Source organism: Oncorhynchus keta, chromosome 33, assembly GCF_023373465.1.
Source record: "Oncorhynchus keta strain PuntledgeMale-10-30-2019 chromosome 33, Oket_V2, whole genome shotgun sequence".
NCBI lineage: Eukaryota > Metazoa > Chordata > Actinopteri > Salmoniformes > Salmonidae > Oncorhynchus > Oncorhynchus keta.
Genome location: NC_068453.1, coordinates 19023037 through 19050538, shown reverse-complemented (window position 1 = coordinate 19050538; position 27502 = coordinate 19023037). Strand labels below are relative to the sequence as shown.

The window sequence follows — 27502 nt, the reverse complement described above, 5'->3', positions numbered from 1 at the left end:
TGCTTAACGTTTTAAATTAGAGTCATGTGAAATGTAAAATACTTACGGCTTATTCACCAGTTGACAGGTATGTTGCATGCGACACACAAAATGCCGTATTCCTATACGGCTATAAGACACTCAGGATCAAACAGTTTTTATTTTGAAAAGTAATTTACAACTCTCCGTTTGGTTTTATGGAGGGACATCATGTAGGCAGGCAGCTGAAGTGGCGCTGTATTGAACATCAGCTACAACCTGTTTTGACTGGTTGTTCGGCGCCACCTTGTGACTTTTAGGAGCACCATCACACCACTGGATGCTGGTAAGAGGGGCCAAGCAAGCAAAACCAACCCCAAAACATTCATCGATACAAGTTGCGTCGCTTACTGTCATAACATAGCCTTATATGAGTAGCAGCTATTCGACTTTATTGATTTTCGGGTCATTATAGTGGTCTAATGGCTCATCATGAGCATGCATCACAGTATAGGCGTGCATTGACCATCCTCTTCATCATTATAACTAAGTCATATGTATCTGTTACATCACAGGAAAGTCCTACTGAGTGGGTGGAGGCTTGGCAGGTAGTGATGGTTATGAAACGTTGATTCGGAACATTTAGACACATCTACCCCAGCGCTAGACAATAAGAACCAGATGTGCCAATATAGAAAAGAACCAGATGTTATGAAACTGCTTTATTGGCACTTCATGGCTCCATAGGCCTCTGTTCCTCGCGTGACAGGGATACAAACCAAAACGGGGGTGGTGTCACGTGGGCCTACATGAACGGCTGAAGTTCAACTGGAGTTGTTCAAACAAATTCGACCAAAGCACACACATTCAGCATCAGTAGTTTCATACCTGCGCAAGAGAAGACTGGAGGATGGACAAGGCATACAAAACTATTAACGGGGTCTATCCCACACTGGACAATGGCAAAGAGGTAAGCAATATTAAACATCAAATCTAGTGTGAACAATAATATTAAATGTTTAATGAATAATATACATTTATGAAGTTGTTTTTCACTAATAATGTAATGGTGATGACAATTTATGTTATAATGTTGAATGAGTAATATACATTCATAAACTCCTTGGCTTATAATACTAGATGGTGATAATTGATGGTTTTATGATTCTATTTATTTAATATAGCCATATCATTATTATTGTGCATTAAAGTCCATGTTACGAGATAGTTAAGGGAACAGGTATACTTGGCATGAGACAGACCCCCTGTAAAACGTGCTATTGTAAAAAATCAGTGTCATTTTGTGAAACGGCTATTAGAGCGTTGTTCATTGTCCAGCTACTGTATGTTGTTAACTGTGGCTGGAATGTTCTAGTCCGCAGAATGGCAACACAGACTAGACTGTTGTCTAGTAATTGTGAATAATGTTAAAGGTCAGTGACTATGAATCCATGCAGGTTGCGGTCATAAATATGTTTTTTTTTTTACTTTTTAAATCTGATCTAGAAAAGGGGTGCACAGTTTAACACCGGCTTTTGCTTGAGAAGTAATGATAAAACGTTTAGTGTTTGTTAATTCATCACAATAACGGACTGTGGAGATTCTAAATGGATAGAATCCCAATAAACAGTGAAGTTCAGGGAATTGTGGACGTCGAGGTATTGGTGCTGAGTAGAGATAAATAGTCGATTTGGATGAGACAGTGTCAGGGGTCATTACTACAAAAGGTCAGAGGGGAAAGGTTAAAGGTGTGAAAGCTCTGTGCTTTAAGAGGTAAGTTCTTTAGAATATGCTAAATAACCTGGGTTCTATAACCACAGCCCACACACAAACACATGCACGATACATGATTTTTCATTGTGAGTGATACATTGGAGTAAATGCAATGGAATAAATTAACACAATCCTAATGATATAATGCATATCTGTTCAACTGTTTGATCTACCTGGGTTGCTATCAGGTTTGTGGGTCAGATTGTGGAGGCTCAGTCATTATAGGGAGTGGGCGACATGCGTTTGCAGTTTGGTGAGAGGGCATAAAGAGAGAGAGTGAAAGAGTGAGAGGGCATAAAGAGAGAGAAATAGCTGTGTAGTTTAGGTAATGCCAAGGGATCACTTTTGGAGAGCATAGCCATGTCAATCACTCTACTCAGCTTCATAAACAACCCCCCCCCCCTGTAATCCACAGCCCACCACATTCAATGCCCCCTGGAATGTGTGCAGTGGTAAGGTCCAGCCCTGGGGGTCATAGGCCAAATTGCTGTGAATCTTGTCTTGTTGCAGAGGAGAGGCTCCATGTACCTGGAGGAAGAGACCAGCGCCAAGGCGGGGGTGCTGTCCTGCTTCTTCTCCCTGAAGGAGGAGGTTGGGGCGCTGGCCAAAGCCCTCAGGCTGTTTGAAGTAAACCACTCAACATAACCGTGAATATGAATGTACACAGTGCAAACAAACAATCTTACATGTGCAGTAATGTACTGTAGTCACACACATGCAAAGTAATGTTCAGTCTTTATTCTGAAATGCTCTGATGTGTTTGTCCAATGAGTCACTGGTCAAGGACAAATAAGAAGCCTGTTAGGAGTGCCAAAAACCTGAAAAGCTACAAAAGCTGTAGAAGCTGAAAGCAGTATTAGCTGAAATAGCTGTGAAAGCTGAAAGTGGTATTAGCTGAAATAGCTGTGAAAGCTGAAAGTGGTATTAGCTGAAATAGCTGTGAAAGCTAAAAGCAGTATTAGCTGAAATAGCTGTGAAAGCTGAAAGCAGTATTAGCTGAAATATCTGTTAAAGCTGAAAGCGGTATTAGCTGAAATAGCTGTGAAAGCTGAAAGCAGTATTAGCTGAAATATCTGTTAAAGCTGAAAGCAGTATTAGCTGAAATAGCTGTGAAAGCTGAAAGTGGTATTAGCTGAAATAGCTGTGAAAGCTAAAAGCAGTATTAGCTGAAATAGCTGTGAAAGCTGAAAGCAGTATTAGCTGAAATATCTGTTAAAGCTGAAAGCGGTATTAGCTGAAATAGCTGTGAAAGCTGAAAGCAGTATTAGCTGAAATAGCTGTGAAAGCTGAAAGCAGTATTAGCTGAAATATCTGTTAAAGCTGAAAGCAGTATTAGCTGAAATAGCTGTGAAAGCTGAAAGCAGTATTAGCTGAAATATCTGTTAAAGCTAAAAGCAGTATTAGCTGAAATAGCTGTGAAAGCTGAAAGCAGTATTAGCTGAAATATCTGTTAAAGCTGAAAGCGGTATTAGCTGAAATAGCTGTGAAAGCTGAAAGCAGTATTAGCTGAAATAGCTGTGAAAGCTGAAAGCAGTATTAGCTGAAATAGCTGTGAAAGCTGTAGGTGAGAAAGAGAGAGGTGGGTAATGAGGCTATTGAACAGTACGAACACAACAACAGGCTATAAGCAAACAAAGTAAACGATCAGGTGTTTTTATCCATTTCATGCCATGCGTGCCAAATATGAATAAAACAGATGGAAAAAGACTCATCCAAATGATGTACAGCATCTTCAGAGAGTCAACTCCACAGCTGTGTTCTGGACCAGGAAAACTGCTTAGTCACTCCTTCAGGAGGACAGTTATTTTTACATTATAGTCATTTAGCAGACACTCTTATCCAGAGCATCTCACAGTAGCGACGGAATACATTTAAAAAAATATATTGTTCCCCTGCGGGAATCGAACCCACAACCCTGACGTTGCAAGCGTCATCTCTACCAATGAGCTACACGGGACCATTTATCGCTAGCAACCTTAGGGAGGTAACGATCACGGCCATAAAAAGCAGAGCGACTCTAGAAGATCAGACAGAAGTTTACTAGCTGCCATTTTTCAGTCCGAGGGACCACTTTAAAGAGACAGTCAGGGCTTCACACTGAGTTAGCCAGACCTTCCCTCGTTTCCTTTCTCTCCCTCCTTGTAGGCCAGGGCTTCACACTGAGTTAGCCAGACCTTCCCTCGTTTCCCTTCTCTCCCTCCATGTAGGCCAGGGCTTCACACTGAGTTAGCCAGACCTTCCCTCGTTTCCCTTCTCTCCCTCCATGTAGGCCAGGGCTTCACACTGAGTTAGCCAGACCTTCCCTCGTTTCCCTTCTCTCCCTCCATGTAGGCCAGGGCTTCACACTGAGTTAGCCAGACCTTCCCTCGTTTCCCTTCTCTCCCTCCATGTATGCCAGGGCTTCACACTGAGTTAGCCAGACCTTCCCTCGTTTCCCTTCTCTCCCTCCATGTAGGCCAGGGCTTCACACTGAGTTAGCCAGACCTTCCCTCGTTTCTCTTCTCTCCCTCCATGTAGGCCAGGGCTTCACACTGAGTTAGCCAGACCTTCCCTCGTTTCCCTTCTCTCCCTCCATGTAGGCCAGGGCTTCACACTGAGTTAGCCAGACCTTCCCTCGTTTCTCTTCTCTCCCTCCATGTAGGCCAGGGCTTCACACTGAGTTAGCCAGACCTTCCCTCGTTTCCCTTCTCTCCCTCCATGTAGGCCAGGGCTTCACACTGAGTTAGCCAGACCTTCCCTCGTTTCCCTTCTCTCCCTCCATGTAGGCCAGGGCTTCACACTGAGTTAGCCAGACCTTCCCTCGTTTCCCTTCTCTCCTCCCATGTAAGAATTTACAAGGTACGCAACCAAACGCGCTTCTTAAGACAGCATGTTTCCAGTTAGCTCCAGATGTTCGAGGTCACTGACCATCCTCCTGCATCCGGGTACCTGCCCCAGTGAAGGACCCGTGTCTGGCTGAATACAGTACATAGTTCCCCCCAGTAGGAGTATATCCTACCGTAGGGCCTGCTGTGTTTTAATGTGTACAGCTCTGTGTCCAATTGGAACAGGCTCTCTCATACAAATAGACCAGCTTGTTCAATCTCCACGCAGGCTCCTGCAACAGAGGCCAAGGAAATGGAAAATAATGCTCCACCATTGGATGCTACCAGTAAATGCACTGTACGGTAACTACTGCACCCCCATGAAGTATGAATACTGGACATTTCCCTGGGGCAGAATTTACATGAACATTTAACTAGCCAAATGTTAGTGGAGAGTTTCCAGCAGGGTGTGAAGGAGTTGGAGGACTACCCCAAGGTTTTTACATAATGTATCATTAAGGTCCCAGGCTTTAGGTGGGTGCAGTAGGTTCCCCCTACCTCTGGGCAAAAAGTAGTGTCACTCAACATTGTTTCTACATTATTTCAGAATCAAAATAATACCATTGCATCCCTATGGATAGCTGTCATAACACGTACAGTGGGACAAAAAAGTATTTAGTCAGCCACCAATTGTGCAAGTTCTCCCACCTAAAAAGATGAGAGAGGCCTGTAATTTTCATCATAGGTACACTTCAACTACGACAGACAAAATGAGAAAAAAAATCCAGAAAATCACATTGTAGGATTTTTAATGAATTTATTTGCAAATTATGGTGGAAAATAAGTATTTGGTCACCTACAAACAAGCAAGATTTCTGGCTCTCACAGACCTGTAACTTCTTCTTTAAGAGGCTCCTCTGTCCTTCACTCATTACCTGTATTAATGGCACCTGTTTGAACTTGTTATCAGTATAAAAGACACCTGTACACAACCTCAAACAGTCACACTCCAAACTCTACTATGGCCAAGACCAAAAAGCTGTCAAAGGACCCCAGAAACACAATTGTAGACCTGCACCAGGCTGGGAAGACTGAATCTGCAATAGGTAAGCAGCTTGGTTTGAAGAAATCAACTGTGGGAACAATTATTAGGAAATGGAAGCCATACTGATAATCTCCCTCGATCTGGGGCTCCACGCAAGATCTCACCCCGTGGGGTCAAAATGATCACAAGAACGGTGAGTAAAAATCCCAGAACCACACATTCACCTAGTGAATGACCTGCAGAGAGCTGGGACCAAAGTAACAAAGCCTACCATCAGTAACACACTACGCCGTCAGGGACTCAAATCCTGCAGTGCCAGACATGTCCCCCTGCTTAAGCCAGTACATGTCCAGGCCCGTCTGAAGTTTGCTAGCGAGCATTTGGATGATCCAGAAGAAGATTGGGAAAATGTCATATGGTCAGATGAAACCAAAATATAACTTTTTGGTAAAAACTCAACTCGTCGTGTTTGGAGGACAAAGAATGTTGAGTTGCATCCAAAGAACACCATACCTACTGTGAAGCATGGGGGTGGAAACATCTTGCTTTGCTGCTGTTTTTCTGCAAAGAGACCAGGACGAATGATCCGTGTAAAGGAAAGAATGAATGGGGCCATGTATCGTGAGATTTTGAGTGAAAACCTCCTTCCATCCGCAAGGGCATTGAAGATGAAACGTGGCTGGGTCTTTCAGCATGACAATGATCCCAAACACACCGCCCGGGCAACGAAGGAGTGGCTTCGTAAGAAGCATTTCAAGGTCCTGGAGTGGCCTAGCCAGTCTCCAGATCACAACCCCATAGAAAATCTTTGGAGGGAGTTGAAAGTCTGTGTAGCCCAGCAACAGCCCCAAAACATCACTGCTCTTGAGGAGATCTGCATGGAGGAATGGGCCAAAATACCAGCAACAGTGTGTGAAAACCTTGTGAAGACCTACAGAAAACGTTTGACCTCTGTCATTGCCAACAAAGGGTATATAACAAAGTATTGAGAAAAAACGTTTGTTATTGACCAAATACTTATTTTCCACCATAATTTGCAAATAAATTCATAAAAAATCCTACAATGTGATTTTATGGATTTTTTTCTCATTTTGTCTGTCATAGTTGAAGTATACCTATGATGAAAATTACAGGCCTCTCTCATATTTTTAAGTGGGAGAACTTGCACAATTGGTGGCTGACTAAATACTTTTTTGCCCCACTGTACATGTTGAACATTTTTGCATCATTTTAACCCAAGACCTTTCAACCAGAGTTCAAGGTTTGGTTTATTTGAAATATTTTGAGTTTGTTGACAACTCAATCAAATATTAACCCAAATGTGGGTGTTGATCTGACGTCTTTGTCCAATGTGTTGGTTGCCCAATGTACTGTATCAGTAGCCAACGTTCTTAATGTAGGTTACTGAATTTAGAGTTGAGGGGATGTAAGCCCGACAGTGTAGATTTACGGCTCTATGGTAACTGTTAGTGTGATGACATCTTTATCTTAGATATCTATGGGAGCAGCTGTGTACACAATCGTTCCAGGCCGCTCTTTGATCCACGATGCAGGCTGAGGTTTCTGTTTTTGAAATAGCCAAACAGACTGGAAGACTCCCATCAGACCCCAATATGGTCACCAGTTATGGCTACTGCGTTCATTTAACCATGTTGTGTTGTTGCCACCAGGAACAGTTGACCCCGCACCAAGGTACATTCTTTAAAAAAAATGTTGTGTTGACTGAAGTAACTATGTACTTCGTAGCACGCAGTCAGGACTGTTGGGCAACACATTCATTGTTTAACCTTCGACGATGAAGTGCTATCGAAGTTTGATGTCCTAGTCGTCGAAACAGAATTGGATGGTCTTGTGCCTCACTTGTAGGGGAGAGCGGGGTACGTTGAGTCAAAATGAATAATCTGACCACATATTTAGGAAGAGGTCATCATTTCATGGAGTCTGTGAAGGAACAAACCACATGGAAAAAGTGGCAAGTAAGTTAGGTCCAAAAAACAGAACAAAAGTCATTTAATGTGTTACTATGTTTCATGATGCTTGTATCTAAACCAAAGTAGATGGTTTTATACATCAGTTGGGGTCTCTATAAGCTTCATATGACATCCTAAACCTTGCTTGAAAGATCTTCCTTGTAGCTATGTTGGCTAATATAGTCAAAATATTTGCCTTGGAGTAAGTTGAGAAAATGGACATGGGGTAAGAAGAGCCAATGGTTACCATACTCCATACAAATGATTCATTTTGGTCCGTTTTATGCATAATATGCCTGCAATGTGTCATGCATATGAACTCAAGATATTGCATTTGCATTGTTACAGAGCAGACATCATCATGTCCCGTGTATACAAATGTAAAGCAATCATGGGGTCTAGCCCCCCTGAGGTTCGTGAGAGAGCAGCCAACAGAGTGAGAGAGCAGCCAACAGAGTGAGAGAGCAGCCAACAGAGTGAGAGAGCAGCCAACAGAGTGAGAGAGCAGCCAACAGAGTGAGAGAGCAGCCAACAGAGTGAGAGAGCAGCCAACAGAGTGAGAGAGCAGCCAACAGAGTGAGAGAGCAGCCAACAGAGTGAGAGAGCAGCCAACAGAGTGAGAGAGGGGAAGAAGTCCGTTTAATCAGCAGAAATAGATGAAGAAAATAGACTGAATTCCACTGAAGAGGTACATTGACAAGAAAAGAAAACGAACATGTACCTTTGTGAAAGAGAGGCGATGACAGAGTAGCAGAGGAACACGAGGTCTTATCTGATGACATGGAGGCTGAGCTTGCAGACCAGTTTCATGGGCTTAGTAGCCTCAAAAGAACTTGCCCACAAATTGGTACATGGAAACAACATCTCTGTCCCAGACAACTGGTCAAGAAATGGAAGGGTTAGTGATATTGAACAGAGAGATCTATATCTGAATGTAGGCATACAGTTAAATACACAATATACCACATCCCCATTCCATGAATTCAACATTGACCTTCCATCCCCATCCCCCGCTGTCACAGGACACTGTCACTCAACTTACCATGTTCCTATTCTCAAATAAAATCAAATCAAATGTATTTATATAGCCCTTCGTACATCAACTGATATCTCAAAGTGCTGTACAGAAACCCAGCCTAAAACCACAAACAGCAAGCAATGCAGGTGTAGAAGCACGGTGGCTAGGAAAAACTCCCTAGAAAGGCCAAAAGTTAGGAAGAAACCTAGAGAGGAACCAGGCTATGTGGGGTGGCCAGTCCTCTTCTGGCTGTGCCGGGTGGAGATTATAACAGAACATGGCCAAGATGTTCAAATTACCCTGTCCCTATTCTCAACCTACCCTGTCCCTATTCTCAACCTAGCCTGTCCCTATTCTCAACCTACCCTGTCCCTATTCTCAACCTACCCTGTCCCTATTCTCAACTTTCCCTGTCCCTATTCTCAACCTACCCTGTCCCTATTCTCAACCAACCCTGTCCCTATTCTCAACCTCCCCTGTTCCAATTCCCAACCCTCCCCTGTCCCAATTCTCAATTTACATGGGGTAAGTTGTGCCAAGAGACCGCTTTTATGGGGGGCAAGCTATGTTTTCAAAACTGTCATGAATCTGATTATTTCCAGGGATACACACCATCCTGAAATATGTAGATATCTTTGTTAGAAAGAATACTATATTTCCCTTGATGTAGTGATGCTGAATGTAAATAATGGCTCAACTTACCCCACTCTCCACTACAGATGGTTTTTTTTTTAAATGGAGTAAAACACAAAGTAAAACAAAAACTCTTAATGCGTGTTTGTGGAGATGTGTGAGATCAATAAGTATCTTCCACGTGCTGTACTCTAAATGCAGTTGTAAACATGAGAAGCTCCTCTGGACCTATGAGCTCTCATTCCCCAGATCCACCCCCTACTCCACCCCCATCTCCCTGTAAAACCCCAAACCTCCCCACCATCAGACCCAGTTTTAGTCCAATCACATCCCAGCATCCACACCCTCCTTTTCTATAAAAACAGGTCACGTTACCCTTAAAACCATCAACATGTCCCTGCCCTCTCCCCAGGACTGACCAGACTCCACTGTACTCAGCAACACCAGTTGGCCCCCCCCGTAGGGCACCTCTCAGTCATCAGTGGGAAGACATGGCTTTATTCATGTATGTGTAGTGAAACATCGAAGGCATCCAAGTAGAAACCATGATCATTTGAATGTGAGAACCTGAAAATGACAGCTCAAGTAGGACGGACTGAATGCAAAGGAAACGTTTACATTGGCTCCATATATCCACATCACCAGCTGCATAACCAGCATCATTCATACCCATGTACATTTACAGGATTCATTTGGAGTCAAGAAGTCCTCCTATGCAGTTCCAGTCCCCAGCTACAGTAACTCCCTGTTTATCCCTCTGAAACGCCAGCCCATGTGATGTGGGTTGGATGACATGTGAGGAGTCAATTCCTAGCATCAGTGAGCTTGTTATGACCGGACCAAGGCCTTAGCCCAGCCAGGGCACGGGTAGTGTTAATGCCACTCACGCAAGGCCTTGTGGTAGACATTCATTCCACTTCAAAAGTCACCAGGAGCATAGGGACATCCCTAGGAAGTACACAAATCTATCCAATATATATAATATATGCCAGCCCATATAGGCCCTGCGTCCATATAAACTGGGGGGGCATATTTTGCCCTAGATAAGCCTGGTCAGGCTCCCTGTAAGATTAATATTATGGGGTTCTTGGGGGTGGGAAATGGATTTTCGCTATTTTGGGGGGTTTCAGGACCCTGTTTTTTGACCTTGTGGGAGATCTGTCAACGTGCCCTTGAGCAGGGCGTTGACCCCGGTTGCTTCTGTGTGTCGCTCTGGATGGGGGTCTGTTAGATAACTAATGTGATGTAGTTGTTGAGCGGTTTCACTGCAAGTATATTGTATGTTTTAAACATTTATTAAAAAAAATACAAATAATAAATAAAGATGAATACTAGAATAACACTGCAGTACTGATCTACTGTCAACAACAAAGGAAACACTAAACTAACTGCCTAAACTAAAACACACAGACAGAGACCTAACAAACAGGGCAAACAAACTCACTGACACCACAAGGAGTCAATAACGGCACATCAGATGTAAAGTATGCAGAGCGATGCTAGGCCAGCCATGGGGGGGTTGTTATGTAACTAAGTGCTGTTGTATGTTGAAACAACAGCAGATCCATATGGTTTCCATAGAGCCCAAGTCTGGAGAATGGGATCCAGATGGAGATGGAGAGAGGGGGAGGGGGAGGGCGGGGGGCGAGGGACGAGAGTGAGGGGAGAAGAGAGAGGAGAGTGAGGGGGAATGGGACTGTGTGCCACCTGACCCCGCCTCTCTACTGGGCCTATGGCAGTCAGAGATGGTTCTACTCCCTTTCTGCTCCCCACAGTTACAAAACCAAACCAAATTTTTTAAATAATTAACCATTATAGATTTGCATGTTTCTCCGGATGGGCCAAAAACTACAATTGATATTGAGATGTACAGTTGATATTGAAATGCATAGATATGTATATGCACACATCGAATCCCATCCAAAATGAACATAATCTGGAAAATATTCTCTGGTGTTAAGTGGCAATTTTATAGAGATGCAAAAAGTAGACCGAATGAGTTCAAAGATGTGACGGCATTGATAAAAATGCTGCATGTTGTTGTGCAAGCCCTTTCAATGATACCACAGCCCACGTCCTGGCTCTAGTCGGTTCTATAACATCCAGCCCACAGTGCATTAGCTGGATGATTGTTTTGTGCTGTGCTGTCCTGTCCTAAGGGCATGGTCGACTCCACAAAGCTTGTCAAATGACCACCGTTTGGATGTGCACTTGGCGCCCTCTAGCGGTATGCTAAGTCCACTTACAATATTTCCAGTGCTTGGATCGTCATGAGTTGAATCACAGGTTTATAAAGTCGTTTTTCAAAAATGTAACCTAACTTTTATTGCCAATAATATTTCAGTAACCCAATAATGCTTTTAAGGTTAAAGATACAAAAACACAAAAACAAAATAAATAAAGTGATGTACTACAACTAATAGCAGGATTGAACCACCCAGCTGTCACACAGGATTTACAGAGCTACATGGCTTCTCCTCTGTCTCTGACTCAACAGGAGAAGGGCATCAACCTGATGCACATCGAGTCTCGCCCGTCGCGACTGAACAACCAGGAGTTTGAGTTCTTCATCAGCGTGGACACCAGCTACTCCAAGTCCCTGGACGAGGTCATCGATGGCCTGCGCACCGAGATCAGTGGCCACGTGCACGAGCTCTCACGCAACAAACAGAAGGACACAGGTGTGTGTATCAGCGTTGGAGTTAATTCCAATCCTCGTCAACACGTTTTAATTAGGAAAATTTGGAATTGGAATACAGAATTACTTGGAATTAATTGGAATACAGAAGTATATTATCAATTAATAATAAATCTAGATAAGTATATAACATATTACAAACCATGACTAAAAGTATTAAAAACCATGACTGATTAAAATCATGACTATTAAATCATTATTTTAAGTGTACTTAACAATAATTATGTGATGATATATTTGTGTCTAGGTGGGAGAAGGGGGAAGTAGACAAAGCCTGTGTGTGTGTGTCATATGATCTGAACTTTGGGTGGCGCTTTAGCAGGCCACCAGCCAGACTGTCTAATGAGGCCATGAGCGTCGCCGCGGAGACGGATGGCCTGTCCCTCACATCCAGCCTCCTTTATTAGTTGTTTCCACAATGACATTAGTTTAGTTACTGGGTACCAACTGGCCTGACTGCAAACAGAGGAGCCCAGTGTCACCGACTGTCACAGAACAGACTGTCTCTATCACAGACCCAGAGGAGGGAAACCCTAACAGGGCCATCGCTCATCCCGGACAGACAGACAGGCGGAGATAGACAGGGCCACCACCAAGCCAGCAGCCCTTGTACTCAGCCCCCTCTGTCTAGCCCTATGGTCTACTGGACAGGGCGACAGGTTAATGTGTCATTGGGGGATATTAGAGATATTTATGGTCTGAGATGGAGACAGGCTGTTTTGAGAGGAGTCTGGTGGGATCCCATTGTTCCCCTAGCCTCAGGCTGGACCACACGGCCTCGATTTAGATTAATGGTTGATGTCCAGTACTTCTAACTGTCATAAATGAGCCAATGGGTGACCTCCTCTGGTGCTCTGTTCACTGTCAACATGGTTACTGGATAGTGTTCTATCCCAATACAAACGCACCCTGCAGGCAAAACCCCCACAAGGCCATCCACATCAATATTCATTTGGGCTTCACTTGTTTCAATCAATTTACATTTTGGAATTGGACATTGAACACAAGGCAGATATACTACAGACAATTGTAAATAACACTAAATTGTAGTTTTCTACATCTCAAGAAGTTGTGCACCATTGTTTTGACTGGTTTTACTCTGGTCTGTTTTGGCCATGTATATATCTATTTGTCATATTCACCTGAACTGGGTAATGAGGAGATTCCCCCGTCCCACAGTTCCATGGTTCCCCAATGACATCCAGGACTTGGATCGCTTTGCCAACCAGATTCTGAGCTACGGATCTGAGCTGGATTCTGATCACCCTGTAAGGATCAACCATTTATTACTGTCTGTTTACATCCTACACACTGTGTACTGGGTGTCTGCTTTGTATTGTCTGTGTGTCTGCATTGTTGGGAAGGGCCCGTAAGTTAACATTTCACTGTTAGTCCACACCTGTTGTTATACGAAGCATGTGACGATTACAATTTAATTTGATTTATGTGGGTGTATGTACATGCGTAGGTACGTGTGTGTATACATGTGCACCCACACGTGTATTTTATGAAAGATTCAAATCGCGACGACAGTCCCCACTCTGTTATCTATTCTAATGGAAACTCTCTAGGGCCCCAAATTGATGTCATTGCTTTAATTGAGCCCCTATAATTATAGGTAATTGCTCCCTTTTGCCATGCCTATAAAGTGAAATGTATTCCTCATGAGCAGCATACATTCTACAAAGGCCTCATTTGAATATGTGTTTCCAGCCAGGGCTCTCAGCAGAGTGGGAGAGTATGATGCTGTCAAAGAGTCCAAGTAGTCCTAGCTGAGGATTTACACACTATATACAGGGCCAGGCAGTGATCAATTATAAGATCTAACACTGATTACTCCTGTCTTTCACTCCAGGGCTTCACAGACCCAGTGTACAGAACCAGGAGGAAGGAGTTTGCCGACATTGCCTACAACTACAGACAGTAACTATCAATCCAGAATATAATTTTTTTTCTCTTTTACACAACAGCAGAGGTGGAGAGCTTCTAGAACCTACTAGAAGTGATCTATGGCTCTCTCCTCCAGCCTCATTTCATTCCCCGCTTTGCCTTTTACTGAAAATACCACAAACAAAAGGGGACAAATTACAGAGGGGACAGTGGTGGATTTGAAGCCTCTAGCTTTGTTCGCATAATTGAGACTTCATTATTCCCAGGAACTACAGAGAGCGCCAGCCCCAATGAAAACGCCCTCACAGGACGCTCAGATTGACATGGCAGCGATACCTTGGCAGAATAATGAAGTGAATCCACTAACTGATCCCCCCCCCACCCATCTATCCTCCTAGTCCTCCCTCAACAAATAGGGACTGTGTGTCTGTGTATATAAGAACATATTGTACACAGGTGTGTGTTAACAACCGTGTGTTTCTCTGTTTCAGTGGCCAGGTCATTCCCAAGGTGGAGTACACAGCAGAGGAGAAGGCCACATGGAGCACAGTGTTCAATGAGCTGAAGACTCTGTACCCCACGCACGCCTGCCGCGAGCACAACCGTGTGTTCCCCCTGCTGGAGCAGTACTGCGGCTACAGGCAGGACAACATCCCCCAGCTGGAGGACATCTCACGCTACCTGCAGTGTAAAGACAACCGATCGTGCCTAAGTACCCCACTTCCTCTGCTTCTATCAGCGTCCTACATACACTGACATGGTACCCTCCCTTCCTCTCTGTTTTAGCGTGCACAGGTTTTCGACTGCGCCCCGTGGCTGGCCTGCTCTCCTCTCGGGATTTCCTGGCTGGTCTGGCCTTCCGAGTCTTCCACTCTACACAGTACATTCGTCACCAATCCAAGCCCATGTACACACCTGAGCCGTGAGTGTCACCCTCATCATTTTAAGGAGAAAAAACATAAATTACTCGCTCGTTCGCCATGGTATGTTTTAGAGACCGTCCGATTTCAGTCATTTCCTACACGTAGAATCGGTTTGTACTCAGTTTGCAAATTACAGCCGGCACCCTGTTAAGTACTTTCGGCCGGCAAATGCCACCGGTGTGTCCATGCCTTTATAGATGTGTCACATCCCACCTTGGGACCAGTTGTACATAGTTGAATATGTTCTACAGTCATTGACTTACATCTCTCCACAGGGATATCTGCCATGAACTCCTGGGCCATGTTCCTCTGTTTGCTGACCCCACCTTTGCCCAATTCTCACAGGTAAAGAACACAAGAGGAGATGAACGTTCTTTATCCACTGCTGGTATCATAACTTAAGAGAACTATCCATTGTTGGCGTGAAAAAGGGCACCATTTTAAAGATCTGCTTCAAACACAGTCATGCTAGTCATAATGTTGAGGATTGAGGAGAATGCCGTGCAACTGTACTGAATATGCCAGTCTTCCTCTAACATTGGTATTGCTCCTGTAGAACGCTTTCATCTGTGTAACAGCACAATACCCTGATGCAAATATAGACAATAGCATGATTTATTTGACGCTGTTCTGAACAGGAAATCGGTCTGGCTTCCCTGGGTGCCCCCGACGAGTACATTGAGAGGCTTGCTACTGTAAGTATGTCAGACGTCTCACAACATCAACTACAGCCGACTCCTGATACCAGGGGAATACAAAACTATTGAATATGTGACGAGCCCTTGTATGTCTGTCCACAGGTCTATTGGTTCACAGTGGAGTTTGGCCTCTGCAAGCAGGGCTCTGAGATCAAGGCCTATGGAGCCGGGCTTCTCTCATCATTTGGAGAGCTGCAGGTATTTACATTACATTTACAGCTTCCAAAGCGACTTACAATGATAAATGGATGCTAGAAGCAGCCACAGTGGAACAATTAATTTAGCATAGTGGCTATTTTTACGAGGGTGTCTTTCATGTCCTGTTTAATGCCCACGTGCGCAGGCCTCCTTCCTGCAGTTCTAATATAGACATATCCATATGATGTAGCCCAGTGGGCTGCCAGAGAGCAGCATCGCATTAGTGGAAACAAAGACTTCTCAGGGCAGACCTGGTTTTAGCTAGATATGTTCGAGTCACGTCGGGGATAGTTTTAGCATTTTAACTAACCCTAATCTTAACCTAATTTTCCAAACCTGACAGGTAAATTCTCCTAACCTGCTACGAAAAGTAACTTCTACTCGTCAAAACCGTCAGACCTGCCCTGATACCAATCTTGGTTTCCACTAATGCGACACAGCTGTCAATCAGTTTGTTAGTGGTCCACCCAGGGCTCAGGCTAAATGTGTCACTGGGGGAAACTGGTGAGGAGTGGGTTAGTGGTTCACTGGAGAAGTAGGGGGCAGAGACAGAATTCATATCTTAAGTCACCAGTTACATCAGACGTTGTCATCTGAGGATGAGCAGTTAGCTGAGACATATCACAGCAGGACGCCATTCACACTGCACTTCCTGTTTACTGCTACCCAGGCTCACGGGGCACAGAATATCATTGAGAAATTGCACACTGCTTGTGGTCCGTGACCTCAAAACACCAAGAGAGGACTTGGATTCTGCTCATTGTAGATTGATTCATGACAGTGGTACATCTCCCATAAGTGGGTATTGTCAACTCTGGAATAACATTTGACTGTTTTGAATTGGTTTTACAGTACTGTTTGACAGACAAGCCCAAGATTCAACCATTTGACCCTGCAAAGACCAGCCTCCAGAAGTACCCAATCACTGAGTTCCAGCCCATTTACTTTGTTGCAGAGAGCTTTGACGACGCTAAAGAGAGAGTCAGGTAATATTTAACAGCTGCACAATATTAAACGTTTATTATGTCATATTAATTCACTGTAATTGCTTCGGAACTCTCTGGATCTTTATATCGTAATATATACGTTTACATTTTCAATTGAAAGTCCTATGTTATGACTCTTTATACAGGAAATTTGCCGACACCATCCCCAGGCCTTTCTCAGTGCGCTACAATGCGTACACCCAAAGCATTGAAGTCTTGGATAACACCCAGCAGCTGAGAAACCTGGCTGACAACATCAGTGGTGTGTGACATTTCTATGGAGTCCTCACAAAACTAACTTCTCAATAACCCCTTATGCAAATACAAACATCAAGTACTATTAGAAATTGATTCAAATGAGCTTTTCTACCAATTGTAATTTATATATACTGTATGTAATATATGCTATTTAGCATAGACTTTTATCCAAAGCGGCGTACAGTCATACATTTGACATACGGGTGGTCCTGGGAATTAAACCGAGTACTCTGGCATTGCAAGCACCATGCTCTACCAACTGAGCTACAGAAGACCACACTAGGATTTATTTTTGTCTTGCCCTTTACAAATTGAAAACATAGTTTAATTGAATTAAAGACAATATCTGTATGGTTGTCCAACTCCTACTGGAATTGAATGTTTCTTAATCTTCTAGACATGAACTACCTAATTTGATCATGTTGCTTTTGTTTTTAGGGGAAATTGGGATCTTGTGCAATGCCCTGCGGAAGATGGAGTAAGGAGACCAACTTCAATACTGATGTGTGCAATGATAGAATCTCAATGATTTCATTAATCTTGTAGATTTCCATTATACTCTTTCCACTTATAATCTGTGTGCTTGTCCATTATAAAATCTACTGCATTCTGCTTCATCTTTAAATAAATTATTCATAAATACATACTGCAACCCAGACGCTAGTCATTTTAAGTAGAACATTTTAATTGGAGTAGTCATTATTAGAGTAGCACTCTCTCAATGAATCACACAGAGAGGCATACAACTAGCCAATGAAAATGGCACATCGGAAAATTAGTCAATCATTGAAAATACGAAGTTACATAAAACAAGTATTAACTTTAAAATAAGTATTATTTTATCATACATTTTTCAGTATGTTCTATAATTCCAACACCGCCATTACTGTGTTGATAGGTTAACCGATGTAACTTTCTGTAACCAGCTGAGACGGATTACATTGGAATAGTGCTGTTCCAGGACTATTAGCTCAGGCTTTGACGATGATCTAATTCGTACTTAAGTATTCTATCTATAGGTGGTGGTTAAATGGCAAATGGCAAACATAAATCTTTGCATTATGCTATAAATAGCTAGGCCTATATAACACAATAACGAAATACAATGTGTATGTCCAGCATTTTATTAGCGAATGTGTTTGATTATATCCTGAATTCCGATTCATCCAAATGATTGAATGTTTTTCCATTCTTTACTGTCACATTTGTTTGTATAATATGCATGAACATGTGTTATTATTAACTTGCCAAATAAATGTGTGCTAAAAAAGGTTCTTTCAGATCAATTCTCAAAATAATTATTGTTATTATTATATATGTTTTATTATAATTAGGCTGTAATTGGTTGTGAGAACATATTTTGTGTTAGTCTGTCAAAGTGCGTTTCAGCACCTTGGAGAGCATCCCAAGTCAGGGGGAAAAGAAATTTACACAATGACCTGTTGCATCTGTTACAATGGAAATACAAATATATAGCCTAGGATAAATGTAGGTAAAACTCAATATTCATCATCTTATTTTGTAGGCTACAAAACATTTGATTTCTCAATATATTAGGCGTATACGTGCTTTCATCGGCTATTTTTTATTCCATTAAAAGGTGATTGATTGGCTGTTATGACGCATAACACCTAAAACTCAAACGTGTGCATTTGCATAACTCATTTCCATAAATAATTATGTGAGCACTGGGATATAAACCTGTCTCTCTGCTGATGGCACATATTCAAAAACCGCTGTGCCTCGGCGAGTCTTAGTATCCGGGAATAGGCCTATATAGACTATTCGATCAAACAAATCATAGCAACTCTGCAATATTATTTTTAAGACAGTCTACGACAAATCGCCAGAAGTTCAACGAAGACGGAGAGTGTGGTGCAAAACATTCCGTTCGTCGGCAGAAAGCGAAGTCTGATCGAAGATGCCCGGAAAGAGCGCGCCAGCTGTTCATCGTCCCCTGACCCATCGCGGGGCGGTGAAAACGTTGTGTTTGAGGAAAAGGAAGGAACCTTGACACTGAACATTCTTTTCGCACTCAGCCATGAGAAGAATGCAGGATTCTTTAAAACTGGCAAAGTCTTTGAGGTAAGGAAAACATGTTCATCATTAGATAGGAGTTGCAGATGGAGAGCTTCAATAAAATCAGGTCTACCGCATCGAAACAAGTTGATCAAATATAAATGTGTTTGCTTAAATATGATATGTATGTCTTTACCATGCATTCAGACGTTTGAAGCCAAGCTTCTGCATATTGAGAGCCGACCAGGGAGGAAGTCTAAGAACAGTGGCTGTGATGATCTGGAGTTCTTTATGAGGTGTGAAGTGCACATCTCAGACACAGACATCTTCATCAACTCACTCAAGAGAGTCGCCGACGACGTACAGAGGAAAAGGGTTATAATAACATTTGAATGAAACAATAATCATACGTTTCTAATAATAGTAACGTTTTTCTGATTTTAATTTGATTTATTATCGTTTAGAATAAAATAACAACTAATCATTTAAATTGTGTGAAATAATTATGCTCTGACATATTTTCCTGTTTCCTTGTTTTAGTTCCCTGGTTCCCCAGAAAGATCAGAGATCTGGATAAATGCAACCTGTTGATAACGAAATATGACCCAGATATGGACCAGGATCATCCAGTTGGTGTATATGTTTAACTTAGCAATATAGCTAGGCTGCTATTTATATGGCATTGATACAATACTTGCATAATTCATTGAATTGTTAGCAATAATACTCAACTATCAAAAAGGATAACAAACTAAAAATGTCATGGCTGCCTAAATGTTATGATTCCTTTTACAGGGATTCAGTGATCCAGAATACAGAAAAATAAGTTGCTTCAGCGAATTACAAACAGTAAATTGATACCATCATTTTCACGTTTCAAAAAAGGATATTCCCATGTAGTCAGTCGCTCTTAGGTGCCAGCACTGCATCATTGGACCAAAGGCATGCCATTGTAGAAATGCATTGGTAAAGGAATGACTGATGTATGGATTCATCCATCTCAGTTCCACAAGGGGGGAACCATTACCCAGAATGGAGTACACACAAGAGGAGGTGGCCACATGGTGAGAACAACAGCTGATGTATAGTATACTGGAGATGGACATCATACCGTAATACTAGACTTCTTCCATAATGATAATAATCTACAGTCAATATACCTGTCGAGTTGGAATGACAGTGTTCTAATGACTCTGCTGCTGCTGTCATTTAACAGGAGAGAGGTGTACCAGACCCTGAGGACCATCTACCCTGACCTGGTGTGCAGACAGTTCCTGGGTGGGCTGCAGCAGCTGGAGAGGGAGTGTGGCTACGGAGAGGACAGTATCCCCCAGCTCCGAGAGGTCTCTGCCTTCCTCAGAGGTGAGGCCCAGCACTGTGTTCTTGTTTGTCCAGAGGAGACAGGCTTCCAGCTGTGTCCGGTGACAGGGCTACTCTCCGCCAGAGACTTTCTAGCTAGCCTGGCCTTCAGAGTGTTCCAGTGTACCCGGTACATCCGCCACGCCTCCGCACCCCATGCACTCCCCGGAGCCGTACGTCAAATGGTGTCATTGACATAGTAGAATCACTCGAAATAATGTGTGTCATAAAAATATGTTTACTGAACTGATCATAAATAATAACATATGTATGATTCATGTGGTTCATGTATTCACTTGTTGTGCTTCCTCTCAGAGATTGCTGTCACGAGTTACTCGGCCATATTCCTATGCTTGTAGACAAAGAATTTGCCCAGTTTTCCCAGGTAAAAACATTTAGACTTATAATATGGTTCATATGATGCTTGGAAGTAATAATACATCAATTATAATAATACATCCATTATAATAATACATCCATTATAATAATACATCCATTATAATAATACATCCATTATAATAATACATCCATTATAATAATACATCCATTATAATAATACATCAATTGTCCTATCAGTGCGCAACACTTACAATTGTTTGTCACTTGCAGGAAATTGGCCTTGCCTCACTGGGAGCGTCAGACGAGGATATTGAGACTCAACCGTAAGAGCTGACCTTTGAGCTTTCATTTAAAAATAAGCAGTTACCAATCAGATATAAAACATTAGGTACTACATTAAGGTTGGGTGTTGGACTACAAATAATGGACCTTTGCTTCCATCTAGTGGAAATAAAAAATACTGACCAATCTGATAATTTGACTAATGTGTGAAATGGAGCCTTATCATTTCTTCATCACTTGTTGTCATTCCTCTGACAGTTGTACTGGTTAACGGTGGAGTTTGGACTGTGTAAGCAGAATGGAACTGTGAAGGCATTCTGAGACTAAGTAGACAGGTTGGAAAGTCTGGTCTGCCGGCCTCCTGTCCTCATATGGAGAACTCATTGTGAGTAGTATTTTACATTGGTACTCTGTAGAATTGTACTGATAGAGGGGACTAATTCCTCATTTATTATCTCTGTTTTATATAACATGCCGCTAATCATTTCTGAAGGAGTCTAAAACAATAACTTATCTCTTACTTCCATCTCTCTTACAAGCCATTCAACCCAGAGGAGACAGCAATCCAGCCTTACCAGGACCAGACTTTCCAACCTGTCTACTTTGTCTCAGAAAGCTTTGAGGATGCCAAGATTAAGATGAGGTACATCAATGCATACAAGTGGTGTATGTCTATATGTGAGCACGTCACAGGAAATGTGTAACTTTTTTATCTTACCTTTATTTAACTAGGCAAGTCAGTTAAGAACAAATTCTTATTTTCAATGACGGCCTAGGAACAGTGGGTTAACTGCCTGTTCAGGGGCAGAACGACAGATTTGTACCTTGTCAGGTCAGGGATTTGAACTTGCAACCTCCCGGTTACTAGTCCAGCGCTCTAACCACGAGCGCTGGAAATATGTGGTGTATTTGGGTTTGAGTTGATCTTGTCGCTCCTGGACACGGTGTTGCAGGGGTTTTGGAGAGGAGCCAGTGGGAACCTCAGGGGATCTGAGGACCCAGAAGCAAATCAGATTGAAGGCAGCTGTTTAGGAGTTACTCGTAATTAGTATATTACGTTTTGTAATATTTTAAGGTAATCTGAATGAGCAGAGTATGGATGGACATAGAGCAGGGATGGGCAACTTCAGTCCTCGGGGGCCGGACTGGTGTCACACTTTTACCCCATCCCAAGCACAAACAGCTGAGTCAAATTGCATTCTGAACTGAAGATCATGGTTAGTTGATTATTGGAGTCAGGTGTGTTAGCTAACACATCATTATGACAGAGATGAGATGACGTGAGGAGACACTCGGAGTCCATACTTGCGAACATTTCAATTTAACCCATAAGAGTTTAAGCCCCATCTAAATCGGGGGAGGATGTACTACTAATCTACAGTCGGTCCCATGGTGTTTATATTTGCGTACTATTGTTTGCACAGATGAACGTCGCACCTTTAGGCGTTTGGAAATTGCTCCCAAGAATGTACCAGACTTGTGGGGGTTTATTTTTATTTCCCCATGATGTCAAGCAAAGAGGCACTGAGTTTGAAGAGAGGCCTTGAATTACATCCACAGGTACACCTCCAATTGACTCAAATTATGTCAATTAGCCTATCAGAAGCTTCTAAAGCCATGAAATAATTTTCAGGAATTTTCCAATCTGTTTTGAGGCACAGTCAACTTAGTGTATGTAAACTTCTGACCCACTGGAATTGTGGTACATTGATTTATAAGTGTAATAATTTGTTTGTAAAAAAATGACTTGTGTCATGCACTAAGTAGATGTCCTAACCGACTTGCCAAAACTATAGTTTGTTAACAAGAAATGTGTGGAGTGGTTGAAAAAATAGTTTTAATGACTACAACATAAGTGTATGTAAACTTCCGACTTCACCACGCAGCCGTCATACGGCTCAGGAAGGAGACACGTTCTGTCTCCTAGAGATGAACGTACTTTGGTGCGAAAAGTGCAAATCAATTTCCAGAACAACAGCAAAGGACCTTGTGAAGATGCTGGAGGAAACAGGTACAAAAGTGTCTATATTCACAGTAAAACAAGTTCTATATCCACATAACCTGAAAGGCCGCTTAGCAAGGCAAGGAAGAAGTCACTGCTCCAAAACCACTACAAAAAAAGTCAGACTATGGTTTGCAACTGCACATGGGGACAAAGATCGTTCTTTTCGGAGAAATTGCCTCTGGTCTGATAAAACAAAATTAGAAATGTTTGGCCATAATGACCAGTGTTATGTTTGGAGGGAAAAGGGGGAGGCCAGAGAACACTATCCCAACCATAAAGCACGGGGGTGGCAGCATCATGTTGTGGGGGTGCTTTGCTGCAGGAGGGACTGGTGCACTTCACAAAAGAGATAGCTTCATGAGGAGGAAAATTAAGTGGATATATTGAAGCAACATCTCAAGACATCAATCAGGAAGTTAAACATAGAAAATATTTGGAGGGAGTTGAAAGTTCGTGTTGCCCAGAAACAGCTCCAAAACATCACTGCTCTAGAGGAGATCTGCATGGAGGAATGGGCCAAAATACCAGCAACAGTGTGTGAAAACCTTGTGAAGACTTACAGAAAAAGTTTGACCTCTGTCATTGCCAACAAAGAGTATATAAGAAAGTATTGAGAAACTTTTGTTATTGACCAAATACTTATTTTCCACTATAATTTGCAAATAAATTCATTAAAAATCCTACAATGTGATTTTCTGGATTTTTTTCCCTCATTTTGTCTGTCATAGTTGAAGTGTACATATGATGAAAATGACAGGCCTCTTTCATCTTTTTAAGTTGGAGAACTTGCACAATTGGTGGCTGACTAAATACTTTTTTGCCCCACTGTATATCAGTACACTCATAACTTAAGCGTTACGGAACTTCTTTTATTTGATCAAATAAACCCCAGTAGCAATTAAGCTACTCTTTTTTTGTTGACCAAATTCGACATTCATTGACTTCCATATAAAAACTCCTTGTTGGGTGGGTGAAACAATGGAAAAAAATGTCACCTGCTGAAGGGAGACAGATTTTCCGCAGAGTTGGGCCTCTCTCTTCCTGTAGGTTTAAAATATCCCTCTTTTTTAGCCAGGGTTGACCTCTTTTAAGAAATGCCATTGGTTGGTGGATATAAAGTTTAAGATCTTTGATACACTGATGAAGAATTTGTGCCAGGATATAAGTGCCATCTTTTGAGGTTAGCATAGGGCTAATGTGTTCCATGTTATCTGATGAGACCAGCTACAATTGTGATGGCGCCGTTTTATTTGCTCTTAACCAACCATGCTATTTTGTTTGTTTTTCCCATTGTTTGTAACTTATTTTGTACATAATGTTGCTGCTACCGTCTCTTATGACTGAAAAGAGCTCTGGACAACAGAACAGTGATTACGCACCTCGAATTGGACAAAGAAATGTTCTTTAATGAGTCGGACGGGAAGGATATACTCCAACCACTCAAACAGGCCCTCATCCCCATCATATGCTGGAGAAAGAAACTGAAATTTTGCGTAAAGAGATCGGTTTTACATTGCAAAGATCAGGCGACGAGAGGCTAATCTGCCTTTGCCATCAGTACTGTTAGCTAACATTCAATTGTTGGGAAATAAATGTGTCGTACTGAAAGCACCAACGGGACATTAAAAACTGCAATATCTTATGTTTCACCTCAGTCGTGGCTGAATGACAACATTAATAACATACAGCTGGCAGGTTATACACTATTGGCAGGACAGAACAGTAGCGTCTGGTAAGACACGGGGCGGGGGCCTATGCATATTTGTAAACAACAGCTGTTGCACGATATCTAAAGAAGTCTCAAGGTTTTGCTTGCGTGAGGTAGAGTATCTCACGATAAGCTGTAGACCACACTATCTACCTAGAGTTTATCTGTATTTTTCGTAGCGGTCTACATACCACCACAGACCAATGCTGGCACTCAATGAGCTGTATACCTCCATAAGCAAACAGGAAAACGCTCATCCAGAGGTGGCGGTCCTAGTGGCCGGGGACTTTGATGCAGGGAAACTTAAGTCAGTTTTACCTCATTTCTATTAGCATGCTCAATGTGCAACCAGAGGGGAAGAAAACTCTAGACCCCCTTTACTCCACACACAGAGACACGTACAAAGCTCTCCCTAGCCCTCCATTTGACAAATCTGACCATAATTCTATCCTGATTCCTGCTTACAAGCAAAAATTAAAGCAGGAAGCACCAGTGACTCGGTCTATAAAAAAGTTTATAAGAAATCCCACTTATGCCCTCCGACGAACCATCAAACAAGCAAAGCATAAATACAGGACTAAGATTGAATCGTACTACACCGGCTCCGATGTGGCAGGGCTTGCAGACTATTACAGACTACAAATGGAAGCACAGCCGAGAGCTGTCCAGTGACACAAGCCTACCAGATGAGCTAAATAACTTCTATGCTCGCTTCGAGGCAAGTAACACAAACATGCATGAGAGCATCAGCTGTTCCGCATGACTGTGTGATCACGCTCTGCGCAGTCGATGTGAGGAAGTCCTTTAAATAGGTCAACATTCACAAGGCCGCAGGGCCAGATGGATTACCAGGACGTGTACTCTGAGCATGCGCTGACCAACTGGAAAGTCTCTTCACTGACATTTTCAACCTCTCCCTGACCGATTCTGTCATACCTACATGTTTCAAGCAGACCACCATAGTCCCTGTGCCCTAGAACACTAAGGTAACCTGCCTAAATGACTACCAACCTGTAGCACTTACATCTGTAGCCATGAAATGCTTTGAAAGGCTAGTCATGGCTCACATCAACACCACTCCAACACCATCATTAAGTTTGCTGATGACACAACAGCGGTAGGCCTGATCATGGACAACGACGAGACGGCCTATAGGGAGGGTGTCAGAGACCTGTGGTGCAAGGACAAGAGCCTATCCCTCAATGCGATCAAGACAAAGGAGATGATTGTGGACTACAGGAAAAGGAGGACAGAGCATGCCTCCATTCTCATCGACAGGGCTGTAGTGGAGCAGGTTGAGAGCTTCAAGTACCTTGGCGTCCACATCACCAACAAACTAACATGATCCAAGCTCACCAAGACAGTCGTGAAGAGGCCACGACAAAACCTATTCCCCCTCAGGAGACTGAAAGGATTTGGCATGGATCCTCAGATCATCAAAAGGTTCTACAGCTGCAGCATCGAGAGCATCCTGTGTTGTAACTTTAATGTGTTTGAGTTAATGTTTAAGTTTATTCTTTGAACTGTATCTAAATATATTTCTTTATATTTATTTGCATATGTAATTGTATTGGGTTGTGTTGAATTACGCTTTTTGACTGCAAGTCCCAGAATGCCTTGCGAGAGGAATGAGTGATAACGCGGCAATTATGTGCAGGTGCGAGTGATTGTAGCTGACTTTCCGACAGCATCTTACCTGCATTGCTCTGTACCAAAACAATTGTTGTTAAATGTAACATGAACAAGTATTCTTACAAAAATAAGCTTTCGTATCAAACCCGACGTCCCCAGTCATTACTTTGAAGTTAGTTAATCTAAAATCCTGACTGGTTGCATCACTGCCTGGACCTCGACCAGGCGGTGTCAGTGGGAGGCCCTAAAAATGGTCAAAGACTGCAACCACCTTAGTCATAGACTGTTCTCTCTGCTACTACACGGCAAGCGGTACCGGAGCACCAAGTCTAGGTCCAAGAGGCTTCAAACAGCTTCTACACCCAAGCCATAAGACTCCTGAACATCAAGTCAAATGGCTACCCAGACATTAGCTTTCTGTCACATGCAAGTAAATCGCAGATTTGAATTGGCTGATACGCATTTGGTGCCAGAAAAACTGTTTAAAATTAAATGGTTGCTTATTCGCAAATATGGACCCAATGTTTTAAAACCTCATTGTTCTACCTGCAGGCGGTACTCGTCGTCCATCAAACAGCCCTTCTCTGTCCGGTACGACCCATTCACCTGCAGCCTGGAGGTTCTGGACCAGCCCAGTAAGATCCAGCATGCCCTAGGCCAGATGAGAGACGACCTGAAGATACTCCACAGTTCCCTGGAGAAACTGGGCTGAGGGCCTCAACACTGAGCCAGAGACTCAGGGAGTGAAACTGATACATACCTCTGGAGGGGTGGGAAGGGAAAGCCATTTTGAGTCTTTAAAGGTGCAATCTGTCATTTCTCTGTGTGGCCATGGGGCCAAATGCACAAACAATCAATGCTCAAAATACAGTAGTTCCATTTAAGACAATCAGTTGAATATCCAGCTCTTCAATCCTGCTGGGCTAATACTTGCATTATTATTATTATTATTATTATGGTATTTTTTTTAGAGACTAAACCAGATTCAGCCTTTAAATGGATGGATGTGAAATGCTGTGTATATATTTATTCAACTGAAAAACACAATTGCTATTTCTTTGCAAGATGAATTAATATTTCCTTGTTGGGTGTATGTATTGAGATGTACAGTCATGTTATACATGTATTGTGAGGAGAATGTACAAAGTAATAAATATTGACATTTTTTCAGTCCAATCACAAAGGGCATGAAAAAGAGAGAGACACACATGGGGGTAGGAAATGTATAGGGTAAATATTTCAGAGAATGTTTACCTAAGTAGAGAGATTATAGAGAACAACTTTAGAATGCATGTGTAATATAGTG

At 42.5% G+C, this 27502-nt stretch overlaps 2 protein-coding genes across 2 annotated transcripts; both read left to right on the top strand.

Annotated features, from left to right (window-relative positions):
- Positions 1-693: 693 nt before the first annotated feature.
- LOC118366333 (phenylalanine-4-hydroxylase-like) lies at positions 694-18126 on the top strand. Its single transcript, XM_035748914.2, has 13 exons — positions 694-928; positions 2242-2358; positions 11699-11882; positions 13079-13167; positions 13755-13822; positions 14281-14477; positions 14576-14711; positions 14988-15057; positions 15351-15407; positions 15513-15608; positions 16461-16594; positions 16741-16856; positions 17291-18126. The coding sequence occupies exons 1-13, from the start codon at positions 869-871 to the stop codon at positions 17332-17334; spliced, it is 1368 nt and encodes a 455-aa protein (XP_035604807.1). The 5' UTR covers positions 694-868; the 3' UTR covers positions 17335-18126.
- LOC118365892 (tyrosine 3-monooxygenase-like) lies at positions 17958-27299 on the top strand. Its single transcript, XM_052491618.1, has 12 exons — positions 17958-17961; positions 18681-18937; positions 19079-19231; positions 19336-19363; positions 19412-19500; positions 19667-19697; positions 19848-19935; positions 20088-20615; positions 20840-20892; positions 21110-21236; positions 21391-22411; positions 26749-27299. The coding sequence occupies exons 1-8, from the start codon at positions 17958-17960 to the stop codon at positions 20428-20430; spliced, it is 993 nt and encodes a 330-aa protein (XP_052347578.1). The 3' UTR covers positions 20431-20615; positions 20840-20892; positions 21110-21236; positions 21391-22411; positions 26749-27299.
- Positions 27300-27502: the final 203 nt, after the last annotated feature.

Coding starts and splice junctions, on each gene's coding strand:
- LOC118366333 (XM_035748914.2), top strand. CDS start 869: ATGGACAAGGCATACAAAACTATTAACGGGGTCTATCCCACACTGGAC. Junction 13,823..14,280: donor ATTGCCTACAACTACAGACA/GTAACTATCAAT, acceptor TCTCTGTTTCAG/TGGCCAGGTCATTCCCAAGG. Junction 16,595..16,740: donor GACGCTAAAGAGAGAGTCAG/GTAATATTTAAC, acceptor CTCTTTATACAG/GAAATTTGCCGACACCATCC.
- LOC118365892 (XM_052491618.1), top strand. Junction 19,232..19,335: donor TCAAGAGAGTCGCCGACGAC/GTACAGAGGAAA, acceptor ATTATCGTTTAG/AATAAAATAACAACTAATCA. Junction 19,501..19,666: donor ATATGGACCAGGATCATCCA/GTTGGTGTATAT, acceptor TTCCTTTTACAG/GGATTCAGTGATCCAGAATA.